Genomic DNA, 19,842 nt, shown 5'->3' with positions numbered 1-19,842 from the left:
TGCCCCCTACAATCCCTGATAGCAGGTACTACCACATCCTCTATGGACTGACTACTCAATGGCTAAGGCCTTAGTAACCCTCCTTACACGAAGTTTCCGGTCCCTGAAGAGAAGCTTGTGCCCAGTTTCATTAAGTTCCAGCCAATCCACACGGCTGTCGTGGCTGATGGTGCCAATGTTGTAGCCACCAATCAGATCCACTACGAAGTAAAGGAGACGGGCGTTAAGAAGACAGATTCCACAAAATCATATATAGGACACGAGGCAGCCTGCAAAAGTCTTGCCTTCAATTGTATGCTGGGCTTTAAGAATGATGCATCAGTCTACGGTTATGAGGAATGCAAACAGTCAATAAAACATAATTTTGCTAAGGTGCTTACAATACTAGATTTCTACTAAAATTTAACTCTGTAGTTAACTCCAAAGGTCTAGATGTGTCAAGAAATGTGATTCCTCTCTGGGATTCTTGGGGTTGTCTCATAACCCATCAGAACAGATCAGAGCAACTGGCTTCTGTTACTCACAAAATCCTCTGGAAGGCAGCATTGAGCACATTAAGAAAGAGCCCTATTCCTATTCCAGCACGCCAATGAGAGAAAGCTGATGGATGAGATGACCTTCATGAACATTTTTGCTACAAGGAGTTGCCTGCACTTTGAGTGCCTATGATGTAAGAGTACTGAGAGGTCAACAGTGGTGAAGGCCCACAGACAAAACAGGAGGAACCTCTGACTCAAGTTAGGTTGATCATGCTGAGGATGAGTATTTTAGTTTGGTGTGAATTTTGTAGACAATATAGGAAATGATCACACTTAGACCACTCAGCATTGGCTAGGATGCTTTCAGGGGGTCTCCTGAACACAGCCCATTAACTACTCTTATTTGTATACATTACCAGCGTGCAATGTCCTGCCTTTGTTATACATGCTGAAGCTAAAGGCCAAATGCCAGCTAATGTCTACAACTGGGAAGACCAACTTAAAAATGAAATTTCCTTTAATTAAAATGCAACATGATAAAGCCGTATGTTTTAAAGTCCCAATTTCTAAGTAGAAGCATAAAATACTAGAGCTATGGGGACCCTATTTCTGTGAACACCCTGAAATCACACACAAAATCGTATGTTTATGTATGTTCTTCTGGGAAAGGATCTATGATTTTAATTAGATATTCAAAGAGGCTGGTAACAAAAAAGGTTAAGAGAAGAACTCTGTCATTTTATACACTACTGAAGATGAGCCCTGTGGAGTGGGGTGACTTGTCCAAAGTCTCACAGAACATTATTGCCACTGGAACATAGGGCCACCAGACTATATTATTTCTATTATAGATACTTACATTTCTGAGCTCAATCATCTGATGTGATATATAAAATTCATGAAATATAAAAGTATCTTAAGAACAGACTCATATATTTGGAAACTTGATTTATAAGAGGTGACATTACAAATTTGTGAGTACAGAATGGACTTCCAATAAATGGTTAAACATGGAAAAAGTAAAACATGATCTATACCCACATTATGCACAAAAATTAATTCCAGGTGAAAGTAAATTTTAAAAAATTAAAGGAGGGAGTAGAAAACTTTTTCTTTTTTATTTTTTTTAAAGATTTTATTTATTTATTCATAGAGACACAGATAGAGAATGAGAGGCAGAGACACAGGCAGAGGGAGAAGCAGGCTCCATGCAGAGAGCCCGATGTGGGACTGGATCCAGGGTCTCCAGGATCATGCCCTGGGCTGCAGGCGGTGCTAAACCGCTGCACCACCGGGGCTGCCCAACTTTTTCTCTTTTAAAGTTTTGTTTAAGTAATCTCTACACTCAACATGGGGCTTGAACTCATGACCCCGAGATCAAAAGTCACATGCTCCTTTGAGCCAGCCAGGTGCCTCAAGGAAACTTCTTAAACAAGACCTCAAAAATCACAAACTATTTCTTAAAAAGTGATTAAATGGGCAGCCTGGGTGGCTCAGGGGTTTAGCGCCACCTTCAGTCCAGGGCGTGGTCCTGGAGACCCGGGATAGAGTCCCATGTCAGGCTCCCTGCATGGAGCCTGCTTCTCCCTCTGCCTGTGTCTCTGCCTCTCTTTCTTTGTGTGTCTCTATGAATAAATAAATAAAATCTTTTTTTAAAAAAGTGATTAAATGAACCACATTAAAATTAAAAATGTCTGAACACTAAAAGAGGCTAAGACAAAATATCCACAATATAAATGACCATCAAAGGCTAGATACGCACATACACAGAAATCCTTCAAGTCAATAAGGAAGAGATAACCTGATCTTAAAAATAGGCAAGGGAGGGGATCCCTGGGTGGCTCAGCGGTTTGGCGCCTGCCTTTGGCTCAGGGCACGATCCTGCAGTCCCGGGATAGAGTACCGCATCAGGCTCCTTGCACGGAGCCTGCTTCTCCCTCTGCCTGTGTCTCTGCCTCTCTCTTTCTCTATGTCTATCATGAATAAATAAAACCTTCAAATAAATAAAGTATTAAAAAAATAGGAAAGGGATAAGAACTGGCAATACGCAGAAGAAGAAATCCAAATGGCCAATGAACAAATGAACAACAGAAATTAATACAATGAGATATTATTTCATGTATGTCAGATTGAGCCAAATTATGAAATCAGGCAATTCTGAGTATTGAAGAGAATGCAGAACACTGGGACCTCTAACTGTTGGTGGGAATGTAAATTGGTACAATCTCTTTGGAGAGCAATTTGGAAATATTTAGTGAAATTGCAGATGTACCTCTTCTATGATTCAGCAGTTCCACCTAGGTGTAAATCTTAGAGAACCAAAATAGTAGAAACAGTGAAAAACCAACTTACATGTCCCTCAATAAGAGAAGAGCTAAAAGATCCAAAGTAAATATAATGAAAGGTCAGGACATGATAGAACTGGGTGTGGGTACGCAAGTAATAATAATATTATTAATAGCTAACATTTGTTGCTTATTATGTGCCAGACATTAATCTGAGTGCTTTTCATATAAGATAGGTACTATTTTTTTAAAGGTAGTTACTATTTTTATCCCCATTTTGTGGTTGAAGAAATTGAGATATAGAAAGGGTAAGGAACTTACCTAAGATCACACAGAAGTGGAGAGGTTTGACTCCAGACCCTTGTTCTTACCAACTATGCTATATGGATATGTTATTCTCTATATTTCTTAGGAAATACTATGCTATTCTATATGCATTTTTCTGTGCTTAAAACATTTCATGATACAGAGTTAACTATTAATATACAAAATAAGATTTATTTATGTGAACATTTGTGAAATTCAAATAAAGTTTGTCATCACTGGCTACTAATGACAAAGTCTACAGAAAATAAGTCCCCTTCAAGTTGTAATTGTCTATTATCCTAGGAAATCTAAACAGGAAAATTCATAAATTCACGAATGTTTCCTCTCTAAATTTATAATTTCCAACCCTAAGATACATGCCTAAAGAACAGGAATAATTGTATGGACAGGCCAATATATGTAACAGTGTATCTGTATCTATATATCTAGATACAAACTCACTCACAGACATGGATTTGTACATTTCACATATCCTCTGTAAGAGCGGGGTCACATATTTACCTGGTGCCTCTCAGAAACCTGGATTCTCCACTGTACACAATCTTGTGATATGGAAGTGTATTGTAAATATCTATTTTGTTATCAGAATTATGAGAGAGTCTTACTCACCTATAGCAATAGTTTTAATATCAACAAGATAAGCCAATTTCTTATTGTCTTCCATTCCTCGCTGACGCCTCTCATTAATGCGGACGCTGAAACATGAAGGGTGAGGTAAGGTGGAATGAGCTTGGGCCATCAAGATGTTTATCAAGGGCCCCGAAGTAACACATGGGATGCAGTTTTTAGATTCATCTTCAGGACCACGAGTTAAAAGTTAAAAAAGGAATTCTTTTAGGTTTCAAAAATTTAGAGAACCTTTTGGGGTTACCTGATGAGGTGGGGGTTCATGAACTCAGTACGTACAGAACCCAGGGTATCATTACTCCCATACTCCACTAGAGTTAGCTCTCCAGCATTGAAGATCATACACACCTGGGGATGAATGGAAGAGTCATGTGGTGGGAAGTTTACATGAAGAGAGAGACCAAAGTAGTAGAGGGAGGTATCCTGCTAGTTCAAAGTGACTCCCACTTTTCTCTTTATTCTGTTCCTCTGCCTACTTCACTCTCCCTTCTTTATCTGCTCTCTTCTCAACCCCTGGCCATTTGCTATCCTTCTGACATAGGAGCTAGAAGGAGGTTTATTGAGATGGTGATGGTTAATCAAGCTCTACTCACATTTTCATTTTCAAAGAAATACTTCTCATTGCCCCCAGATCCCTGCCAAGCAACCTGTAAGGGAGGGAGAAGACATAAGGAACAATGTGGATAACTATCCAAGACAATGCTGAAAGAATGACAGGGGAGGAGGCAGAGAGACTGAGTTCAGGACAGTCTTGATATTGCACAAAAGAGATGCTGGGTCAGATTTTACCCTACGTTTCTCGGTCTCTGAGAGATGAGGTAACAATAGCCCAATGGTGGGGATTCACATTCCAGAATTCCCCAACCCCAGCATGTTACATCTTTCCCCCTCAGGACCCTGGCTCCCTTGAAGTAGCAACTCAAGATACTGATTCCCACCCCTCCATTCATGGTTCCTACCTCACTGAGGCGATTAGTGTTCAGGTCCCCCAGCAGCAGTGTGTCTGATGTGTGGGCCACCAGATAACGTTCCTTTCCCAGGATTTTCACCTCTTCCACTTCATAACCATAGTGTGACTTGAGTACCACTCGGGTCCCCGATGACAGGTTCTTCACAATCACCTTGGAAGGTACAAGTCTGATCTCCCAATCCCAAAGAGGGGTGAACATGCTGTGCCCCTTCTCCACTCCAGTATCAAACTAATAAAGCTAATATCTTTAATATTACCTAGCCTAGGTTATTGTTGGTAAAAATAACACCTCACATTCACATGGTGCTTTACTATTTATGAATGCTTTCAAAGATTCTCTCGATACTTATAACACATAATATATAATACATATGGGGCAAAACCAATCATTCTCTCTACATCTCTATACCTCTTGTGAAAGTGTTTGTGATTACTTTAATCACATGTACAATACTGTCGTTTCATAAACCTGTTTCCTTTGCTAGAATGATCTTGATTAAGGAACACTATACTACAGATAATTATCTTTGTATTCTCAATACCTAACAGTGCTCACACATAGAGAATGGATAGAAAATGAAAGAATGGGGGCATCTGGTTGGCTCAGTCCAGGAGCATGTAACTCTTGATTTCAGGGTTGTGGGTTCAAGCCCCATGTTGGGTGTAGAAATTACTTAAAGGTAAAATCTTAAAGAAAAACAAGAGGGAGCGCCTGAGTGGCTCAGTTGGTTAAGCATCTGCATTTGGTTCAGGTCATGGTCTTAGGGTCTTGGGATCGAGCCCTGCATTGAGCCCCACATCAGGCTCCCTGCTCACTGGGGAGCCTGCTGCTCCCTCTCCCCCTACCCACATTCATGCTCTCTCTATAATTAAAGTACATAAAATCTTAAAAAAAGAAAAAAAGAAGAGACCAACAAATAATAAATGGAATGAAAAAAGGATAGAGGTAGAGAAAAGAGAAAAGTGGTCTCAGAAACTAAGAATTACCTTACAACGTCATACACAGTGAGTTCAGAGGCCCTAAAGCAATGCTATTCACGTGCATAATTCTAAGCTCCTCAATTGACTGCATATAGGTAGTAAAAATTTTTTTTCTTTCTTTTTTTTTTTTGTTTAGAGGGACAGTTAATAGGTTGAGGGAGAGGGAGACAGAAAATCTAAGCAGGCTCCATACCCAGCCCAGAGCCTGATGCGGGGCTTGAGCTCACAAACCTGAGATCATGACTTGAGCCAAAACCAAGAGTCTGACACTTAACTCACTGAGTCACCCAGACACTCCAGGTAGTAAAATTTTATTTTATTTTATTTTTTAAAATTTATTTATTTATGATAGTCAGAGAGAGAGAGAGAGAGAGAGAGAGAGAGGCAGAGACACAGGCAGAGACACAAGCAGAGGGAGAAGCAGGCTCCATGCACTGGGAGCCCGATGTGGGACTCGATCCCGGGTCTCCAGGATCGTGCCCTGGGCCAAAGGCAGGCGCCAAACCGCTGCGCCACCCAGGGATCCCAGTAGTAAAATTTTAAACTAGGAAGATGTAAGTGGCAATCTCTGTACCCCTTAGGTCTGGTGTTTAAATCTTTTCTTATAATAAGCCGGAAGTACAATAACTTCGAAAGTTGCCCAACACATTCTGTTCTCTAGAACGTCTCTGCCAGGGGTTAAATTTGACACTGTCTGTGTCCAGAAGGCAAGAAAGCATCACAAGGATGAATGAACGCTGGTAAGATCTTGGCATAGCAGGCTATCAGCTGCTTACCTGGCTAGGTCCCACATACGTCAACTCAAACTTATTCTTATAAATGCTCCTCCGGAGGCAGCAGTCAAACTGTTCCACTCCACCACAGAGTGTGCCCTAGAAGGGAGGTTGAGAACATAAAAGGTAACAGGCATGGGGAGGATATCTAGAGACATTCTCAAAACCTAGGTTCTAGAATCTAGAGAAGAGTTGGCAGTAAAAGGGCTGGCAGTTTTTGGAAGTACCAGATGGGAAGAGGTGGCAACCATAGGACTCAAGGATAGTGATGGGATGAAAGGGAGAAATCAGCCCTGCCTACAGAATTCTTTGTCTCTTTTGGCTTCCAATAAAGTGTGAATTTCTCTTTCCTGCCTTTAATGTCATATTTTTAGGTTGGAGTCAAAAGGGAAGAGGAGATTCTCTAGTTTCAGGACAGAGTGCTTTAGGAGAAGGCAGGATTTTTCCTAGTTTGGAGAAAGTCACCCATGCAGAAAGGGACTACTAGTGAAACACACCGCACAGAGTCGTGAGCCATCCCGTTTCCAGGCCAAGGCAGTGACGGTGTATAAGTTGGCAATCTCCTTGGGCTTTGCCTCTTCCCAGACGCTTCTTCGAGGGCTCCAGTTGAGCACCCGAAGTCTGAAATTAAGTAGGTGGTTTTTAGAAGAAATGGAGGCTGAGCAAAAGAGTTGAAATAGGTGGGTAACTGAAGGAGATGAGTCTTGCTGTATTAGAGAAGGAAGTAAAAGAGAACACACAAGCTAAGTAATTTCACTGGAGAGGACAAAAAGGTTCAAAGGAAGGAAGCTGGGAAAATCCAAGTCAAAAGTAAAATGGAGTAAGAATGATGGGAGCGGAGAAAACAAAAAGGAGATCTTAGCTGGTGAGAAAAATAAGCTGTCAGCAATAGAAAAATAAGGAAAAAGAAAAGAGAAACAGTAAGAAACAGAAAAAGGAAGGAGGAAACACACATGAGATTGACAAAGGGTTGACAAAGCTGATGAGAGAAGACCCAGACCTAGCTGTTTATTTACTGTTCCATCCATCCCTCCATTCATTCGCCAAACATTTAAGTATAGGTTATATATTAGATGTTAATTTGGGCACTGGAGATTAAAAAAAAAAAAAAGAATAGGTCCTCTTCTCAAGGGAATCTCAATTTTGCCAGATAGCTATAAACACAAAGTGTAATATAATGTGAGAAACATGGGACGCCTGAGTGGCTCAGTGGTTGAGCATCTGCCTTCAGCTCAGGGTGTGATTCTGGAGTCCCGGGATCAAGTACCACATGTGGCTCCCTGCATGAAGCCTGCTTCTCCCTCTGTGTCTCTGCCTCTCTATCTCGGTGTCTCTCATGAATAAATAAATAAAATCTTAAAAAAGTAATAATGTGACAAACACTAAGCCAGTGGTCTGAAAAGAGGCAATAGTCATACAAAGAGAATAGAGATGAATTCGACTGTGGAGTCCCAGAGAGAGGCACAGAGACAAAATCCTGGTGCATTCTGGAACTGCCAGAGTGCCAACGGATGGTGGGAGCAGGAAAAAGGAAGTGTGTGAATTAAAAGTTGAGGATCTCTTTCAATATCCACTTGATTCTCATCCAGTTTCCCACTCTGGTTGAGAATAACTGGCTAAAGCAGAGTGTACATAGGGAAAGCAGACAAAAGATGCACATGGAAAGGGACCCACCTGTCATAACTTCCCAACACAACAGACTGGCCTCCAGGACTTGCGGCGGCTGTGGTGAACTCCCGCTCATTAGGGTCACGGCTGTAATCGAAAGTTTGTAGTACATGGCCTTCCTTCCCATAGGCCACAATCCTCCGATCACAGCCTGCAGCCACGATGCTGTTGGTTGCCCAAGCCAAGGCATAGGGTGGGCATGGGTGGTTAACCAACTTCCCCTAAGACAGAAGGGGAGCATTTCAATCACTAATTCTGACAGCTCCAGTTGGGCATTTCTCCTTTCTAGCACCTAACACGCTCACTCTGATCATCCTACTCTGTGTAAATCTTTCAACATTTTCCCACACCAACACATCCTAATCTGGAGGACTTCACAAATTGTCTTTCTGTTTTATATTGTCACACACATATGTATGACATACATACATGCTTATTGACATTGTGCTCAAGAGGAAGCCTCAAAATACATGTTGGAGTCCTTTAAAAAAAAATCTATAAAGCCTCCAAGGAAGATATCCTAGACATTGACCAACGTTGGGTAGGCCCACAGGGAGCATATGACTCTTATTTTTAGGGGAAATAAATTTAATTATTACATGAGTAATTTTTTTTTTTTGAGCTTTAGCTATTTAAGTAATCTCTACACCCAACATGGGGCTCGAACTCACAACCTTGAGATCAAGATTCACATGCTCCACCAACTGAGCCAGAAAGGCGCCCTATGCAAATAATTCTTAATATAAGGTATTCAAACAACAGAGAATTATAGAGAGTAAATTATGAACATTTCATTTATCCCCCATCTTTTCCCTCTCGAGAGTAAATGACTTTTTTCCCTTATGAATTTGTATACATAAATATACTTTTTACATAGATGAGAATAATTTTTACTTTCCCTTACTCTCAGAATCCCTTCCACTTGACTCCCTCTTTCCCACAAGTATTAAGCTCTAGCCTCCTGAACACAAATTCTCTCTGTGGCTGTATCCAAATGGCCCCCCTCCCACCTCTCTCCTCTAGCTACCTCCCCTAGCACATCAATCTTAATGTCTGCCCTCCTCTAGAAGGGGTCTTGGGCTTCCTTACCCCATGACACAGCATGCTTTAATCATACCTGTGACTCTCCAGAGCCTTCATCATCAAAGAAATATCTAACAATGGTGCCATCTGCATGACCAGAGAGAATTCCTTTCCCAGAGCAACTAAAAAGGGGAAGAGGAGTCAAGGAAAGAGATTATTCTGTCTCACCAAGGAATCCCCTTTCTCTGTCAAACATCACCCTATCTGGCCTTCCTGCTACCAGTCCTACCAGTCCTCTTCACCTTCCATATTACAGTGTCCCAGTCCCAACATCCGCATCACCTCTTCCTACAATTCCAAGCTCTTAGGATACTGATCTTCCTTACTTACTTTGTTGTCAGTGATACCACGTAAGAATCTGTCCCATAGATGGTAGATGATTTATTAGTTTTAGTGTTTGCTAAACGAACCTGGAAACGGGAAAATGGATATAAGTCTGATTGGGCTACTTTCAATCCCACCAAGATCCTAAAGAAAGAAAAATAAATAACAAAAAAACTGGTCCTTCTGTATTCTCCCCCAATACACAACTTGACCCTAAGGGAGAAATTTAACCATATTTCTCTTTCCAGAACCATTATCTCCACCCACCACCTCTCCTGTGTTTCTCTTCCTCTGTTACCTTCCCTTCAGCCAGTCCAAAGACAATGATGTGCTCCGCTGGCCACTGCAGACAAGTGACAGCACTCTGTAAGAAGAAAATCATGAAAAGGATAATCCTGTCTATGTAGTTTATCACATTTCTAACAAACTGAACCCCCTGCCACATGCCACCACCCCAGTTGCCTATAGGGGAGAAGACACAACTGGGCTCAAGGAGGAAAGCAAATGAGGATGAGCAGCCAGGCAGCACCATCCTTGTAGTTGGAAAAGTCAGATTCATATGTTAAAAAAATGCAACTCCTGGTTAATTTGTAAGTAGATATATTGATACATGTTCGTTCATCCTAATCTCCCAGAAACAGGTCTGGACTTTACCGTCTGGATGAATTTGTTACAGATGACTTTCTTGTCACCCCTGCCAAATAAAAGGAGGGAAAGCATATTAAAAACACTTTCATAAATAAATTGCCACATATGATGCTGGGGGAAGGGAAGAGAGCACAGACACCTTCCCTGCTCCCCTAGTGTTTCCTACCATTCCACAGGAGCCCTGAAAGGAGGCATAAGATGTAGCCTGAGCAGCTTTGGAACAATAACAAAGATGCTCTACCACCGTGGTCTCTCCAGAACCTCACAGGCCCTCATGTTGACCTTAGGCTGATTCCACCAGGGATGGGATCTCAGAACACATGGAGCAAGCAAAGGTAGGGAAGCAACGACAGGCTCTAGAGGGCCTTTGTCCATGTCCCAGCTTGGATTATCATCTTCTCCACTCCCCCTTCCCCAATGAGGCATTTCTTCCTGCCCTCTCCTTCTTTTCTAGGTCACCCCATCTCCCAGTCTCTATTCTCACCAATCTTCTCCAATCTTGTACACATAGATGATGTTGTCAGTCTGTCCTATGGCAATTTTAGTGGAATCAGGAGAAAAAGCCATGCCTTTCACCATATAGCTCTTCCTGCCATACTAAGGGTTAAAAAAAGAAAAAAAAAGTAATGAGTACATATGAAAGAGAAAAGAGAAGAAGAGGTGTATGTGTGATTATAATGAGCTTGAGGGATTTGTCCTGAGAAAAGAAGAGGCAGGCCATTTCCAATGCCGAAGGCTGGGGAGTCAATTATGAAGTTTTCCAGATTTCTAAGGCCCCATCAACAGGTTAAGTACACACAGAGTACTCTCTTCACCTTCATGTCAGCTGGTTTGGTGGAAAATTTGTCTCTCCGCTCCCCATGCTCATCATATAGCAACACCACTCGGTCCACTGTGCAGACAGCAAATTTGGCATTGTTGTGGGACCAAGCCATGCAGGTCACCTTCGCAGCTCCATCCTACAGAGACAGCGGGGGGAAAAAATAAACCTAGATGCTCTTCTAGAACAACAAAAGTTTTCTAGTTCCTTTAGTTCTAGTGTGATTTGGTCAATTTTCCTCATCATAGTCCTTAAAATAAACAGATGTTTGTGATGCATCCTGGTCTCCAAGAAGATAAAACCCTGGACCAGGAGAACAAGGGGCTTTAGCAAACTATTAGGCAAATGCACTAAGAGGTGGCATGCTAAATCAACTGTACCAATGTGCCCCTGCAATGGCCTCACTCTCTCATATCCTAGGACTGCTACTGAAATAAATTCAATTGGTCTGATAGGTCTTTTTAAAAAAATAAGTTTTGGTCTTTAGTCATTCATTCAATATTTTTTGAATACCTTATTGAGAAAGGCATGTGGCCAGGAACTGAGAGGGGGACAAAGAACAAAATATGGTCCTTGTCCCAGGCTAATAAGATGGAGCAAAACCAGGGGCACCTGGGCGGCTCAACAACAGTTGAACGTCTGCCTTTGGCTCAGCACATGAACCCTGGGGTCCTGGGATCAAGTCCCGCATTGGGCTCCCCCACAGGGAGCCTGCTTCTCCCCCTGCCTATGTCTCTGCCTCTCTCTGTGTGTCTCTCAAGAATAAATGGATGAAATCTTAAAAAAAAAAAAAAAAAAAGATGGGTACAAAAACAGGAAAACTCCCGTAAGAGAGGCATATACAAAGCATGGTAATAGTTTGGAGAAGCCTAAGGTAATTTTATGTTTAAATGATCAACTTTGGGGGATCCCTGGGTGGCGCAGCGGTTTAGCGCCTGCCTTTGGCCCAGGGCGCGATCCTGGAGATTCGGGATCGAATCCCACATTGGGCTCCCGGTGCATGGAGCCTGCTTCTCCCTCTGCCTGTGTCTCTGCCTCTCTCTCTGTGTGCCTATCATAAGTAAATAAAAATTAAAAAAAAATAAAATAAATGATCAACTTTGGGACACCTGGGTGGCTCAGTGGTTAAGCATCTGCCTTCAGCTCAGGGCATGATCCCAGATTCCCGAGATCAAGTCCCACATTGGGCTCCTTGCATGGAGCCTGCTTCTCCTTCCTCTGCCAGTGTCTCTGCCTCTCTTTCTGTCTCTCTCATGAATAAATAAAATCTTGAAAAAAATAAATGATCAACTTTAAGCTTTGAAGAATGGATGCAGTTAAGTGAGAGGAATTATCTGAGGTAGAAGGAATGATATGAGCAAAGGCAAGTCTGGTCAAGAAATAATAATTTAATTTAGCTGCAACTACCTTGCAAATAGAACAGAGGAGGTAAGGCAGGAAAGACAGTGAGTCCAGCTCAAGAAAGATCTTTGAAATTTGGCCAAGGAGTTTGGGCTTATTTCGTGGGAAAGGGAGAGACAGTGAAAGTTCCAGAATAGGGAGTAAGACAATTAGAGTTGAGACTTAGGATGAATATGCCGCCCGGTTAGTTTTTTTGGATCCCCCCTCCCCCGCCCAAGGACTATGCACTGCACAGAAGCCCAATTTAGAAGTGACCATCTCCCAGTGAATTATTTTTGCCACATCTGTCTGCCACCAGCCCTGGTCCTCACTTAATGGTTCTGCACTAAGGATTTCCCTCCTTGAAATTAAACATTTAGCTTCTGCTCCAATTGCATGATTAATTACTTGGGCTCTAGAGCTCTGGTTTCAAACTTTGTTAATTTTCACTCCTAATCCACTTACCTGTGAAGTCAGAGATTTAAAAAAAAAATGCTTTCTTTATCAAAATTCTCAGAGTCAGAATATAGCCACACCACCACCTTCACCACCCTCCAACTCTTGATTAAATTAGGTTTGAAGGGCTCCTCAATAACCATTGTTCATCTTCCTTCATCATTTTGCCAACTCTGGGCATTCGCCCTTCCCTGCATCATGACATCCTATTTTCAAAGACTGAAGGAGGTTTTCATTTTCAATAATTCCATTAGGGTAAAGAAATCTTTAAATTACATTTTCAGGGGCAGTTTACTGAGCCAATGAGTACACTTCTCTTTTCTTCTCATTTCCCTCTGTTCTTTTTTTTTTTTTTTTTTAAGTTTCAGTTTATTTATGATAGTCGCACACAGAGAGAGAGAGAGAGAGAGAGGCAGAGACATAGGCAGAGGGAGAAGCAGGCTCCATGCACCGGGAGCCCGACGTGGGATTCGATCCCGGGTCCCCAGGATCGCGCCCTGGGCCAACGGCAGGCGCCAAACCGTTGTGCCACCCAGGGATCCCCATTTCCCTCTGTTCTAATGCCACATCTTCTGTGAAGCCTTCCTGATTCCTCACAGCAGTCGTAAGGATTACATGAGGTAGGGAACAGAATAATGAAAGCTAATCTTTAACAAGATCTTACCACAGGCTAGGCACTTTGATAAGTGCTTAATATGCACTCTCCTTTTACCTCATAACGCTGAGACAGATGCCATTTTTGGGTACATCTTACAACCAGAAACTTGAGGTTCAGAAAGGTTAAGTAATCTGCTCAGGTTTACATACACAGTTTAGAAGTGGCAGAACCAAGATTTAAGTCCACGTATGTCTGATTCCACAAACCACAATCTTAACAACTAATGCTGCCCTGCTACCTATTAAACATTCACTTGTGACAGATATTTTCACTAGCTTTGTATGATTTTGTCCTTTGAATTTTGCTCTCCTCTCTTGTCTATCAGTTTTAATACTGCTTTTAAGTTTGCAATGGCCTTTGTGTACATTACTTCCTTTAACTCTTCCTCCAAATCCCCCTCAGGTTGCTAATTATTGTTACTCCCGTTTTCCACTCAGAGACTTTGTGTGACGAGGGCCAAAGTCAGCGGTATTGGGTCATTTATTTAAAGTAGAGCTGGCCCTGGGACTTGGATTCTGGTCTCCCAGCTCCAAAACGCAGCCTTTCTTTAGCATGGTTCCTCCCCCAGGGCCCCGCCTCTTCTGAATCTGAAATCTTCATCATCAGAATGAACGTGAGGTCTTCTGCACCCCTCCTCTGGGGCTTGCACCTAGAGCCCTCGTTTCTTTGGGTGCAGACTTAGGCTCGTAGTTTACAAGCGCGCCCACCACGGGGCCTCCTCGTCCACAACTGACGTTAAATGAACGGGCATGAAAGCTACCGAGGCTAAGAGGCCCGTCTCGCCTACTGCACACTATCGAGCAGAGTCGAATCATCCTTAGAGCCTTCAGTCTTCCGCATACAGTAGGCGCTCAACATCGTGACATTTCAGTTCCCCCTTTTCTTTGCAACGTTAAGGCGGGCGGGGAAGGGAAGAGGCACGCAACTCCTCACCTGAGGGCTCAGCAGGGTCCTCAGGTGCTTCAACTGCATGACGAACACCTGCCTCTCAGCTGCCACCAGTCAGCGACAACTCCCGTGGTTACCTGGACAACCCGCCACGCAGCCGCAGCGACTGCCGCTGACGCAGATGCGAGCGGGGCGCAACACACTTCGCAAGGTCACCACGTAGGTTCGCGGCGATGCAAACAGAACGTGCGCAGGCGCAGTGAGGCCTAGGGCGGGACAACGAGAGGGATGGAATCCTCTCCTTAACGAGCCAATCCCGGCGTTGCCTGCAAACCCAAGCTCAAGCCACGCCCACGAGTCCTAGGCCACCTCGAGGTCCTACGTAATCGCGGTGTTTCTCGCGCTGTGTTGCGAGTAAGTGTGGCTGAATGCATTATTTTGATCTTCACTACCTCGGAGGAAATCAGGGTAGTTGCTTCCATACGTTTTGCAGCGGATGGAATTGAACCCAAATAGGTTATATGACTCGCAGGGGATCGCAAGGCTGGCTAATAATGATTGCTAACTGAATACTCAGTATGCGCCTGCCAGGTACTGTGCATCATCTCATTCAATCTCAAAGCCGCCTTTTGAAGGGGTTGGCATTATTAGTCCCATTTTACATACCAGGAGTCTCAGGATTAGAGGGGCCACTTACCCAAACTAATAGTAAAGGCTATAACTGGGATTCAAGCCTGAGCTGGTGCTTTTAAACACCCTGTGTATTCGTTCTGAACTCCTAGCTCCCTGTCTCCATGCCATGCTTCTTATACTCTGTGCTACTTCCATCCCAAGAAACGATGTGTCCAGAGTCTGAGAGATGAGTGTTTTGAAACCAGTGGCCAATGAGAGGTGCTACTATACAATTAGGTAGCAGTGGATTAAAGACTGCTGCCCAGATCGGGATGCTTTTGTGGTTCAAGGCAGAGGGCAAACCGGAGCTTGGCTCGCCCGATTGCCTAAGATTAAGTCCTGTGATAACTGGGGTTGGAGCTTGGTTAAGTAAAAAGGATATTGACTTCTTGATCTGTATAGATCAATAATTCTGAAAGGGATCTGGGGTCCCTTTCAGAATTATTGTTCTAAATTCTTGTAACATACCAGAGCCTGAGATGCAGAAAAGGCGAGTTAGGAGAATTATTCTTATACCTCCTCTGGAAAAATCTGAAGCTGAGAAGACCTATACTTCTCCAGAAAGGGTAGCATATGCTGTCCAAGCAGATTCTGGGTTCTGAAGCCTTTCCCCCACCGTGGTTGCAAATGTCAATAGATATTTCTCTCACTGGCACCATCCCCCCCAGCCCCTTGGTATTTAGGGAAGAGTAGAGGAAAGCCCCTATTTATACAGGAAACAAGTAGCCCCAGAACCCAAAGTATAAGTCTTTTGACAGGGGAATTCCAATCCCTCAGTTTTATTTCCATAATCCTCCTCTGGATGTAGTGGCAGAGAGTGAATATAAACTCATTTACACTTTACAATTATTATTGACTTTGACCGGATGAACAGAGACAGACAAAAGGGAAAGCCAGAGGGCAGGGAAGAATAGGTATGGGAATGCACAGGATAGGAGCACATGGATCCATTAGTATAGCTGCTCTGTCCTTTGTCCCAAGATACTATTCAGTCCTTTTCTGGAAATTGACTCAGGCTTGATGGAGGAATCGGAGGAATAAATGGTGAAGAGCTTGGTTATCAATGTGGGCAGTGAACCTAAAAGGTTACTGACCCCTCTCATGTGGTTTAACTTTTCACTTCCCCTGGTGCAGGAGAACTGGTATCTTCCTTTCTTTTGCTTCTCCCCCCTTCTCACTGAACAAAACAAAAGGAAGTAGGGCTCTAGTTTTCTATACCCATTTCTGGCCTCCTCCTCACCCCCTCCCAGGCTAGAGAATCAAAATAACACCTTAAAATCAGAGTGCTCCTGTCGAGTTGGTGGTGGTGTGAGAGGCCCTTGTAGTCAAGGGAGAGACAGTGGGGAAATGTCTTCAACATACTATACGGTATACCATACAGTCAGCTCCAGTTTGTCCAAGAACCTTTATTGGAAAAATGTCCAAGGGCTGAGATCACCAGCAGCTGAATGGGCTACCAGGTGAGAGGGGAGCACCTGAGGCTCCATGGAAGACATTGGAGTAGTGCAGTGCAGCATCTGCCTCCAGACCCAGGCAATTCCTTTTCATTGCTGGGGGAGGGGAAGTAGCCAAAGAAACACCCCTCTCTGAGACCCAGAGGCAAGATGTGGGGGCAGCTGGGGATGCCAAGAGTCCTGATGCAGGTGAAATGGGGGCCCCATTTGGGACCTAGTGGGATATGGTTGAACAAGTGACTCTCCCCTGGATCTGGGGGATGGAAGGACATATCCCATCTGATAGCCATTCCTCAGGTCCAGGGGCACAGATCCTAAGAGACCTACCTTCTGGCCCTGCTCACAGTGGAAAGAGGATGGATACCAGGCCTGAGATTGTGGGAGTGTCATTACCCTCTGGGAAACTGTGGGATCCTTCACTCTTGGGCACATCACTGCCTGAAGCTCTCCCTGACCCTATCCCATCCCCAGGTTGTTAGTGCATCCATTTTCTGGTTCTGTTTCTTCACTCATACATCAATGGTGTTGATGGACGGTGACTTTTTCTGTAAAAGAAAAAGGCTTGAGTCTCTGATTTCAGGAAGGAAATAGCCGCCTGCATCCCAAATATCCATCTTCCCTCTTTTCCTACCCCTCTTTGGCCTTCTCCCTTTCCCTGGCTGCTCCTAGAAGCAAGATCACCGTTCCCTCCCTCATTCACCGCACATCACCTGTCTTGTCCCCACTGGCCTTCCCTGAGGACTCTGTTCCGGCCCCTTCCCCTTCTCCTTGGGGTTGTTGTTGGAGTCGTTGTCCTTGATGATATCATACTGACGGCAGAATAGCCCAATTACAGCTGAAACACAACAATACAATCTGCACCTTGATCTTGACCTCCCTACTCACAGCCGTGAAGGGCAGTGAGATACCCACAGAGTTTCTAGAAAACCTGAGAGGAGAACCCTTGAATTTCTAGTACTCGTGTGAGCATCACCCTCTTAATCTTCCTCTTCTCAAACTTTTTTTTTTATGACTTTTAATTTTTAGGTATTCATGAGAGACACAGAGAGAGAGAGAAAGGCAGAGACATAGGCAGAGGGAAAAGCAGGCTCCCTGTGGGGACCCGGATGCGGGACTTGATCCCAGGACCCTGGGACCACAACCTGAGCTAAAGGAAGATGCTCAGCCATGAAGCCACCCACGCACCCTTTCTCCTCAAACTTCTGCTCACCCCCCTCGACTAAGCATCTCCCCACTCAAAATCTCTCCCTATCTCTTCTCTCCTTCACCACCTCCCTCCTGCACTGAGCCCCACTCCCCGGTCCTTGGTCCCCGGTCCAGCTGCTCACTCACCAGCCCACATGAGCAACACCACCACAATGATGACCACTTCCCCCGTCTGTAGGGGTCGCTCTCCATCCAGACCCTCCACTGTGATGTCACCTGAGGAGGAGGAGATAGCCTCCAGGTTATGGGGAGCTGCTAGAGAGCTCTTCTCTGCAGACAGGTAAGGATGGAGAGTCTGGGGACTAGTGTCGGGGCAGACCGACCCATCACAGGGTTGCCTCTCTTAGCCTCTCTAGGAAGCTGTTGGTGGACAGGTAGTTAGAGACCAAAAAGCAGGAAGGCTGTGGGTGAGTACTCACGCAGGCTGTGGTGGCTGTGAACTGAGGTTGGTTAAGCCCTTCTCCCAAACGATTCATTATCAGCCTGTTTATACCCAGTCCCCTGCCAACCTTTTCCCTGCGTTTCTTGGCAGTATGATGAGTTAAATCATCCTTTTATTCATCTAAGCTAGACTGCTGCTTGATTGGGGGAACATAACAGGCTGAAGGCCGGTAAAAAAGCCAGGGAATCCAATGCTTTCGGGGGTGGAGAATAGCTGAGACCCTCACCTGGGCTTGAGCTGTTTGAGGGTAGCCGGTCAGAACCCTTGAGAGTTCGGAAGTGCACCCGAGGCCCTGGGGGGCTCTCTCCTCGGAGGCCGATGCTCCTGACCTGCACTGTGTAGTCACTGTCTTCAGCCAAGCCCCAGAGGGCACAGGCCCGAGTGGTAGTGTTCACCTCCCGGATCACACGCTGCCCAGGGCCATTCTGTCGCTGCAGGGAGATGATGGGACAGGAGGGCAGTCTCACACCAGTCCCAGGACTCTTGAACATGCAAGCAGTCCACAGAGTAAGGGTGAGAAGGGCAGCCGGAGCCAGGGAACACCCGCTCCCAGATTCCCCCACCACCAGGTGGTGAGCTGAGGTCTGGGGTGGGGGCAACTGAAGGAATGTTCACAGATCCAAGGACACAGGTTGAGGGAGCAGAAGGGTGATTCATACTTGCTGGGAAATGGAGTAGCCAATGACGATGTTGCCTTCTGGGACGTCCCAGGATACAGTGGCCGAGTTGGCTCTGAGGTGAGTGACTGTCACATTCACAGGAGAGGGAGGTCGGTCTGTGGGTGCCAGAGTTAACAGATTAACAGGTTCCACCGGCGGACTAGCTCTGGTTGATGCTACTACCCCTTTACTCACCTGCTCGCACAAAGCCCAGGTCACAACTGACCAGCAGGAGGACCGTGGGGCTTAAATATGGGGAGAGAGGCATCAGCGAAGCCATGGTCCCCACCGAGTCCGCTGGGAGGCACCGGGGCATCCGCTTGACATCCAGGCGGGGCTCCTGGAGGTGGCAGGAGTTGTGGGGGCGGGGGTCAAGGACTGCCCAGAACGGCTCGGTGGCAGCCGCTGTCCCGGGCTCCCCACCGCCCACAGCGGCCCGGGAGCCCCCCTTCTCCCCACGCCTTCCCCGCCCCCGCATCACCCGGGCGTCCCCAGTGGGCGGCTCTGCCCTGCCCACACCCACCTCCGCCGGTCCTCGTGGTCTGTCAGGCCTCGGGGGGCTGCTCGGTGCCCAGAGGGCGGCCCATCGCCCGACGCGGTGGCGCTGGCCCTACCCCATCCCGGCGCGGGCCCGGCGCGGCGGGCAGCGCGGACCGAGCTGCGGGCAGGGGGCAGGCGGAGGCGTAGCGGGAGCGGGCCGCGGGGCTGCGGGGGCCCCCGGGGCTCGGACGGGCCGCGTAGTCTGTCTCCGGGCAGGGGGCGGCGCCGGCGCGCCCTGGCCGCTGGCCTGAGTCCCGGTGCGGGAGGCAGTGCGGCTGCCCCGCCGGCCCCTGCAGCGGGATGTGACCGTCCCGGCCAGCCAGCCGCCGCCTTCTGCAGAGCTGGCCCGGCTCGCTCCGCCGCAGCCCGAGCGGGACGTGCCGGCCCGCCCCGCCCCGCTGGGGTTCTCGCCGCCGTCATCCCCCTCATCCCCCCCGCCTTCGACCCCGTTCTCCCGGGGCTCCTCCCACGACCCTCCCATTGGCGGCCTCTCGGGTCCCCC

The 19,842-nt window shown here is 45.8% G+C and overlaps 3 protein-coding genes across 3 annotated transcripts in view; 1 reads left to right on the top strand and 2 right to left on the bottom strand.

The window, feature by feature from the left end:
- IFT172 (intraflagellar transport 172) overlaps positions 1 to 14,614 on the bottom strand; it is a 37,467-nt gene extending 22,853 nt beyond the window's left edge. Inside the window, exons 1-15 of the mRNA XM_077915866.1 lie at positions 14,413 to 14,614; positions 10,981 to 11,124; positions 10,650 to 10,762; positions 10,172 to 10,211; positions 9,816 to 9,881; positions 9,524 to 9,603; positions 9,228 to 9,315; positions 8,117 to 8,331; positions 6,940 to 7,063; positions 6,446 to 6,541; positions 4,678 to 4,839; positions 4,312 to 4,365; positions 3,963 to 4,066; positions 3,701 to 3,786; positions 88 to 200 (exon numbers count right to left, since the gene is read on the bottom strand). Of these exons, the coding sequence (XP_077771992.1) occupies positions 88 to 200; positions 3,701 to 3,786; positions 3,963 to 4,066; positions 4,312 to 4,365; positions 4,678 to 4,839; positions 6,446 to 6,541; positions 6,940 to 7,063; positions 8,117 to 8,331; positions 9,228 to 9,315; positions 9,524 to 9,603; positions 9,816 to 9,881; positions 10,172 to 10,211; positions 10,650 to 10,762; positions 10,981 to 11,124; positions 14,413 to 14,451 (1,524 nt within the window). The 5' untranslated portion in view covers positions 14,452 to 14,614. The remainder of the gene's footprint in view (positions 1 to 87; positions 201 to 3,700; positions 3,787 to 3,962; positions 4,067 to 4,311; positions 4,366 to 4,677; positions 4,840 to 6,445; positions 6,542 to 6,939; positions 7,064 to 8,116; positions 8,332 to 9,227; positions 9,316 to 9,523; positions 9,604 to 9,815; positions 9,882 to 10,171; positions 10,212 to 10,649; positions 10,763 to 10,980; positions 11,125 to 14,412) is intronic.
- A 1,811-nt stretch (positions 14,615 to 16,425) lies between these two features.
- FNDC4 (fibronectin type III domain containing 4) lies at positions 16,426 to 19,701 on the bottom strand. The gene is made up of 7 exons (XM_077915979.1): positions 19,324 to 19,701; positions 18,996 to 19,140; positions 18,801 to 18,916; positions 18,368 to 18,572; positions 17,826 to 17,915; positions 17,204 to 17,328; positions 16,426 to 17,038 (listed from the first exon to the last, which is right to left on the bottom strand). Exons 2-7 carry the CDS (start codon positions 19,114 to 19,116, stop codon positions 17,003 to 17,005), a joined length of 693 nt encoding a protein of 230 aa, XP_077772105.1. The 5' UTR covers positions 19,117 to 19,140; positions 19,324 to 19,701; the 3' UTR covers positions 16,426 to 17,002.
- GCKR (glucokinase regulator) overlaps positions 18,142 to 19,842 on the top strand; it is a 29,147-nt gene continuing 27,446 nt past the window's right edge. The window contains exon 1 of the mRNA XM_077915880.1: positions 18,142 to 18,878. The gene's annotated coding sequence lies outside the window, so the exon portion shown is untranslated. The remainder of the gene's footprint in view (positions 18,879 to 19,842) is intronic.

Source organism: Canis aureus, chromosome 12 (genome assembly GCF_053574225.1).
Source record: "Canis aureus isolate CA01 chromosome 12, VMU_Caureus_v.1.0, whole genome shotgun sequence".
NCBI lineage: Eukaryota > Metazoa > Chordata > Mammalia > Carnivora > Canidae > Canis > Canis aureus.
The sequence above is the reverse complement of the archived record's forward strand: the minus strand, read 5'-3'. Positions and strand labels throughout refer to the sequence as shown.

What these genes read in the sequence shown, in the direction of transcription:
- FNDC4 (XM_077915979.1), bottom strand. Translation starts at nt 19,116, where the DNA reads ATGCCCCGGTGCCTCCCAGCGGACTCGGTGGGGACCATGGCTTCGCTG. An exon ending in GCTACTCCATTTCCCAGCAA is followed by an intron (nt 18,573 to 18,800) that starts GTATGAATCACC and finishes ATCTCCCTGCAG; the next exon opens with CGACAGAATGGCCCTGGGCA. An exon ending in GGCCAGTGGGGACAAGACAG is followed by an intron (nt 17,039 to 17,203) that starts GTGATGTGCGGT and finishes TTTCTTTTACAG; the next exon opens with AAAAAGTCACCGTCCATCAA.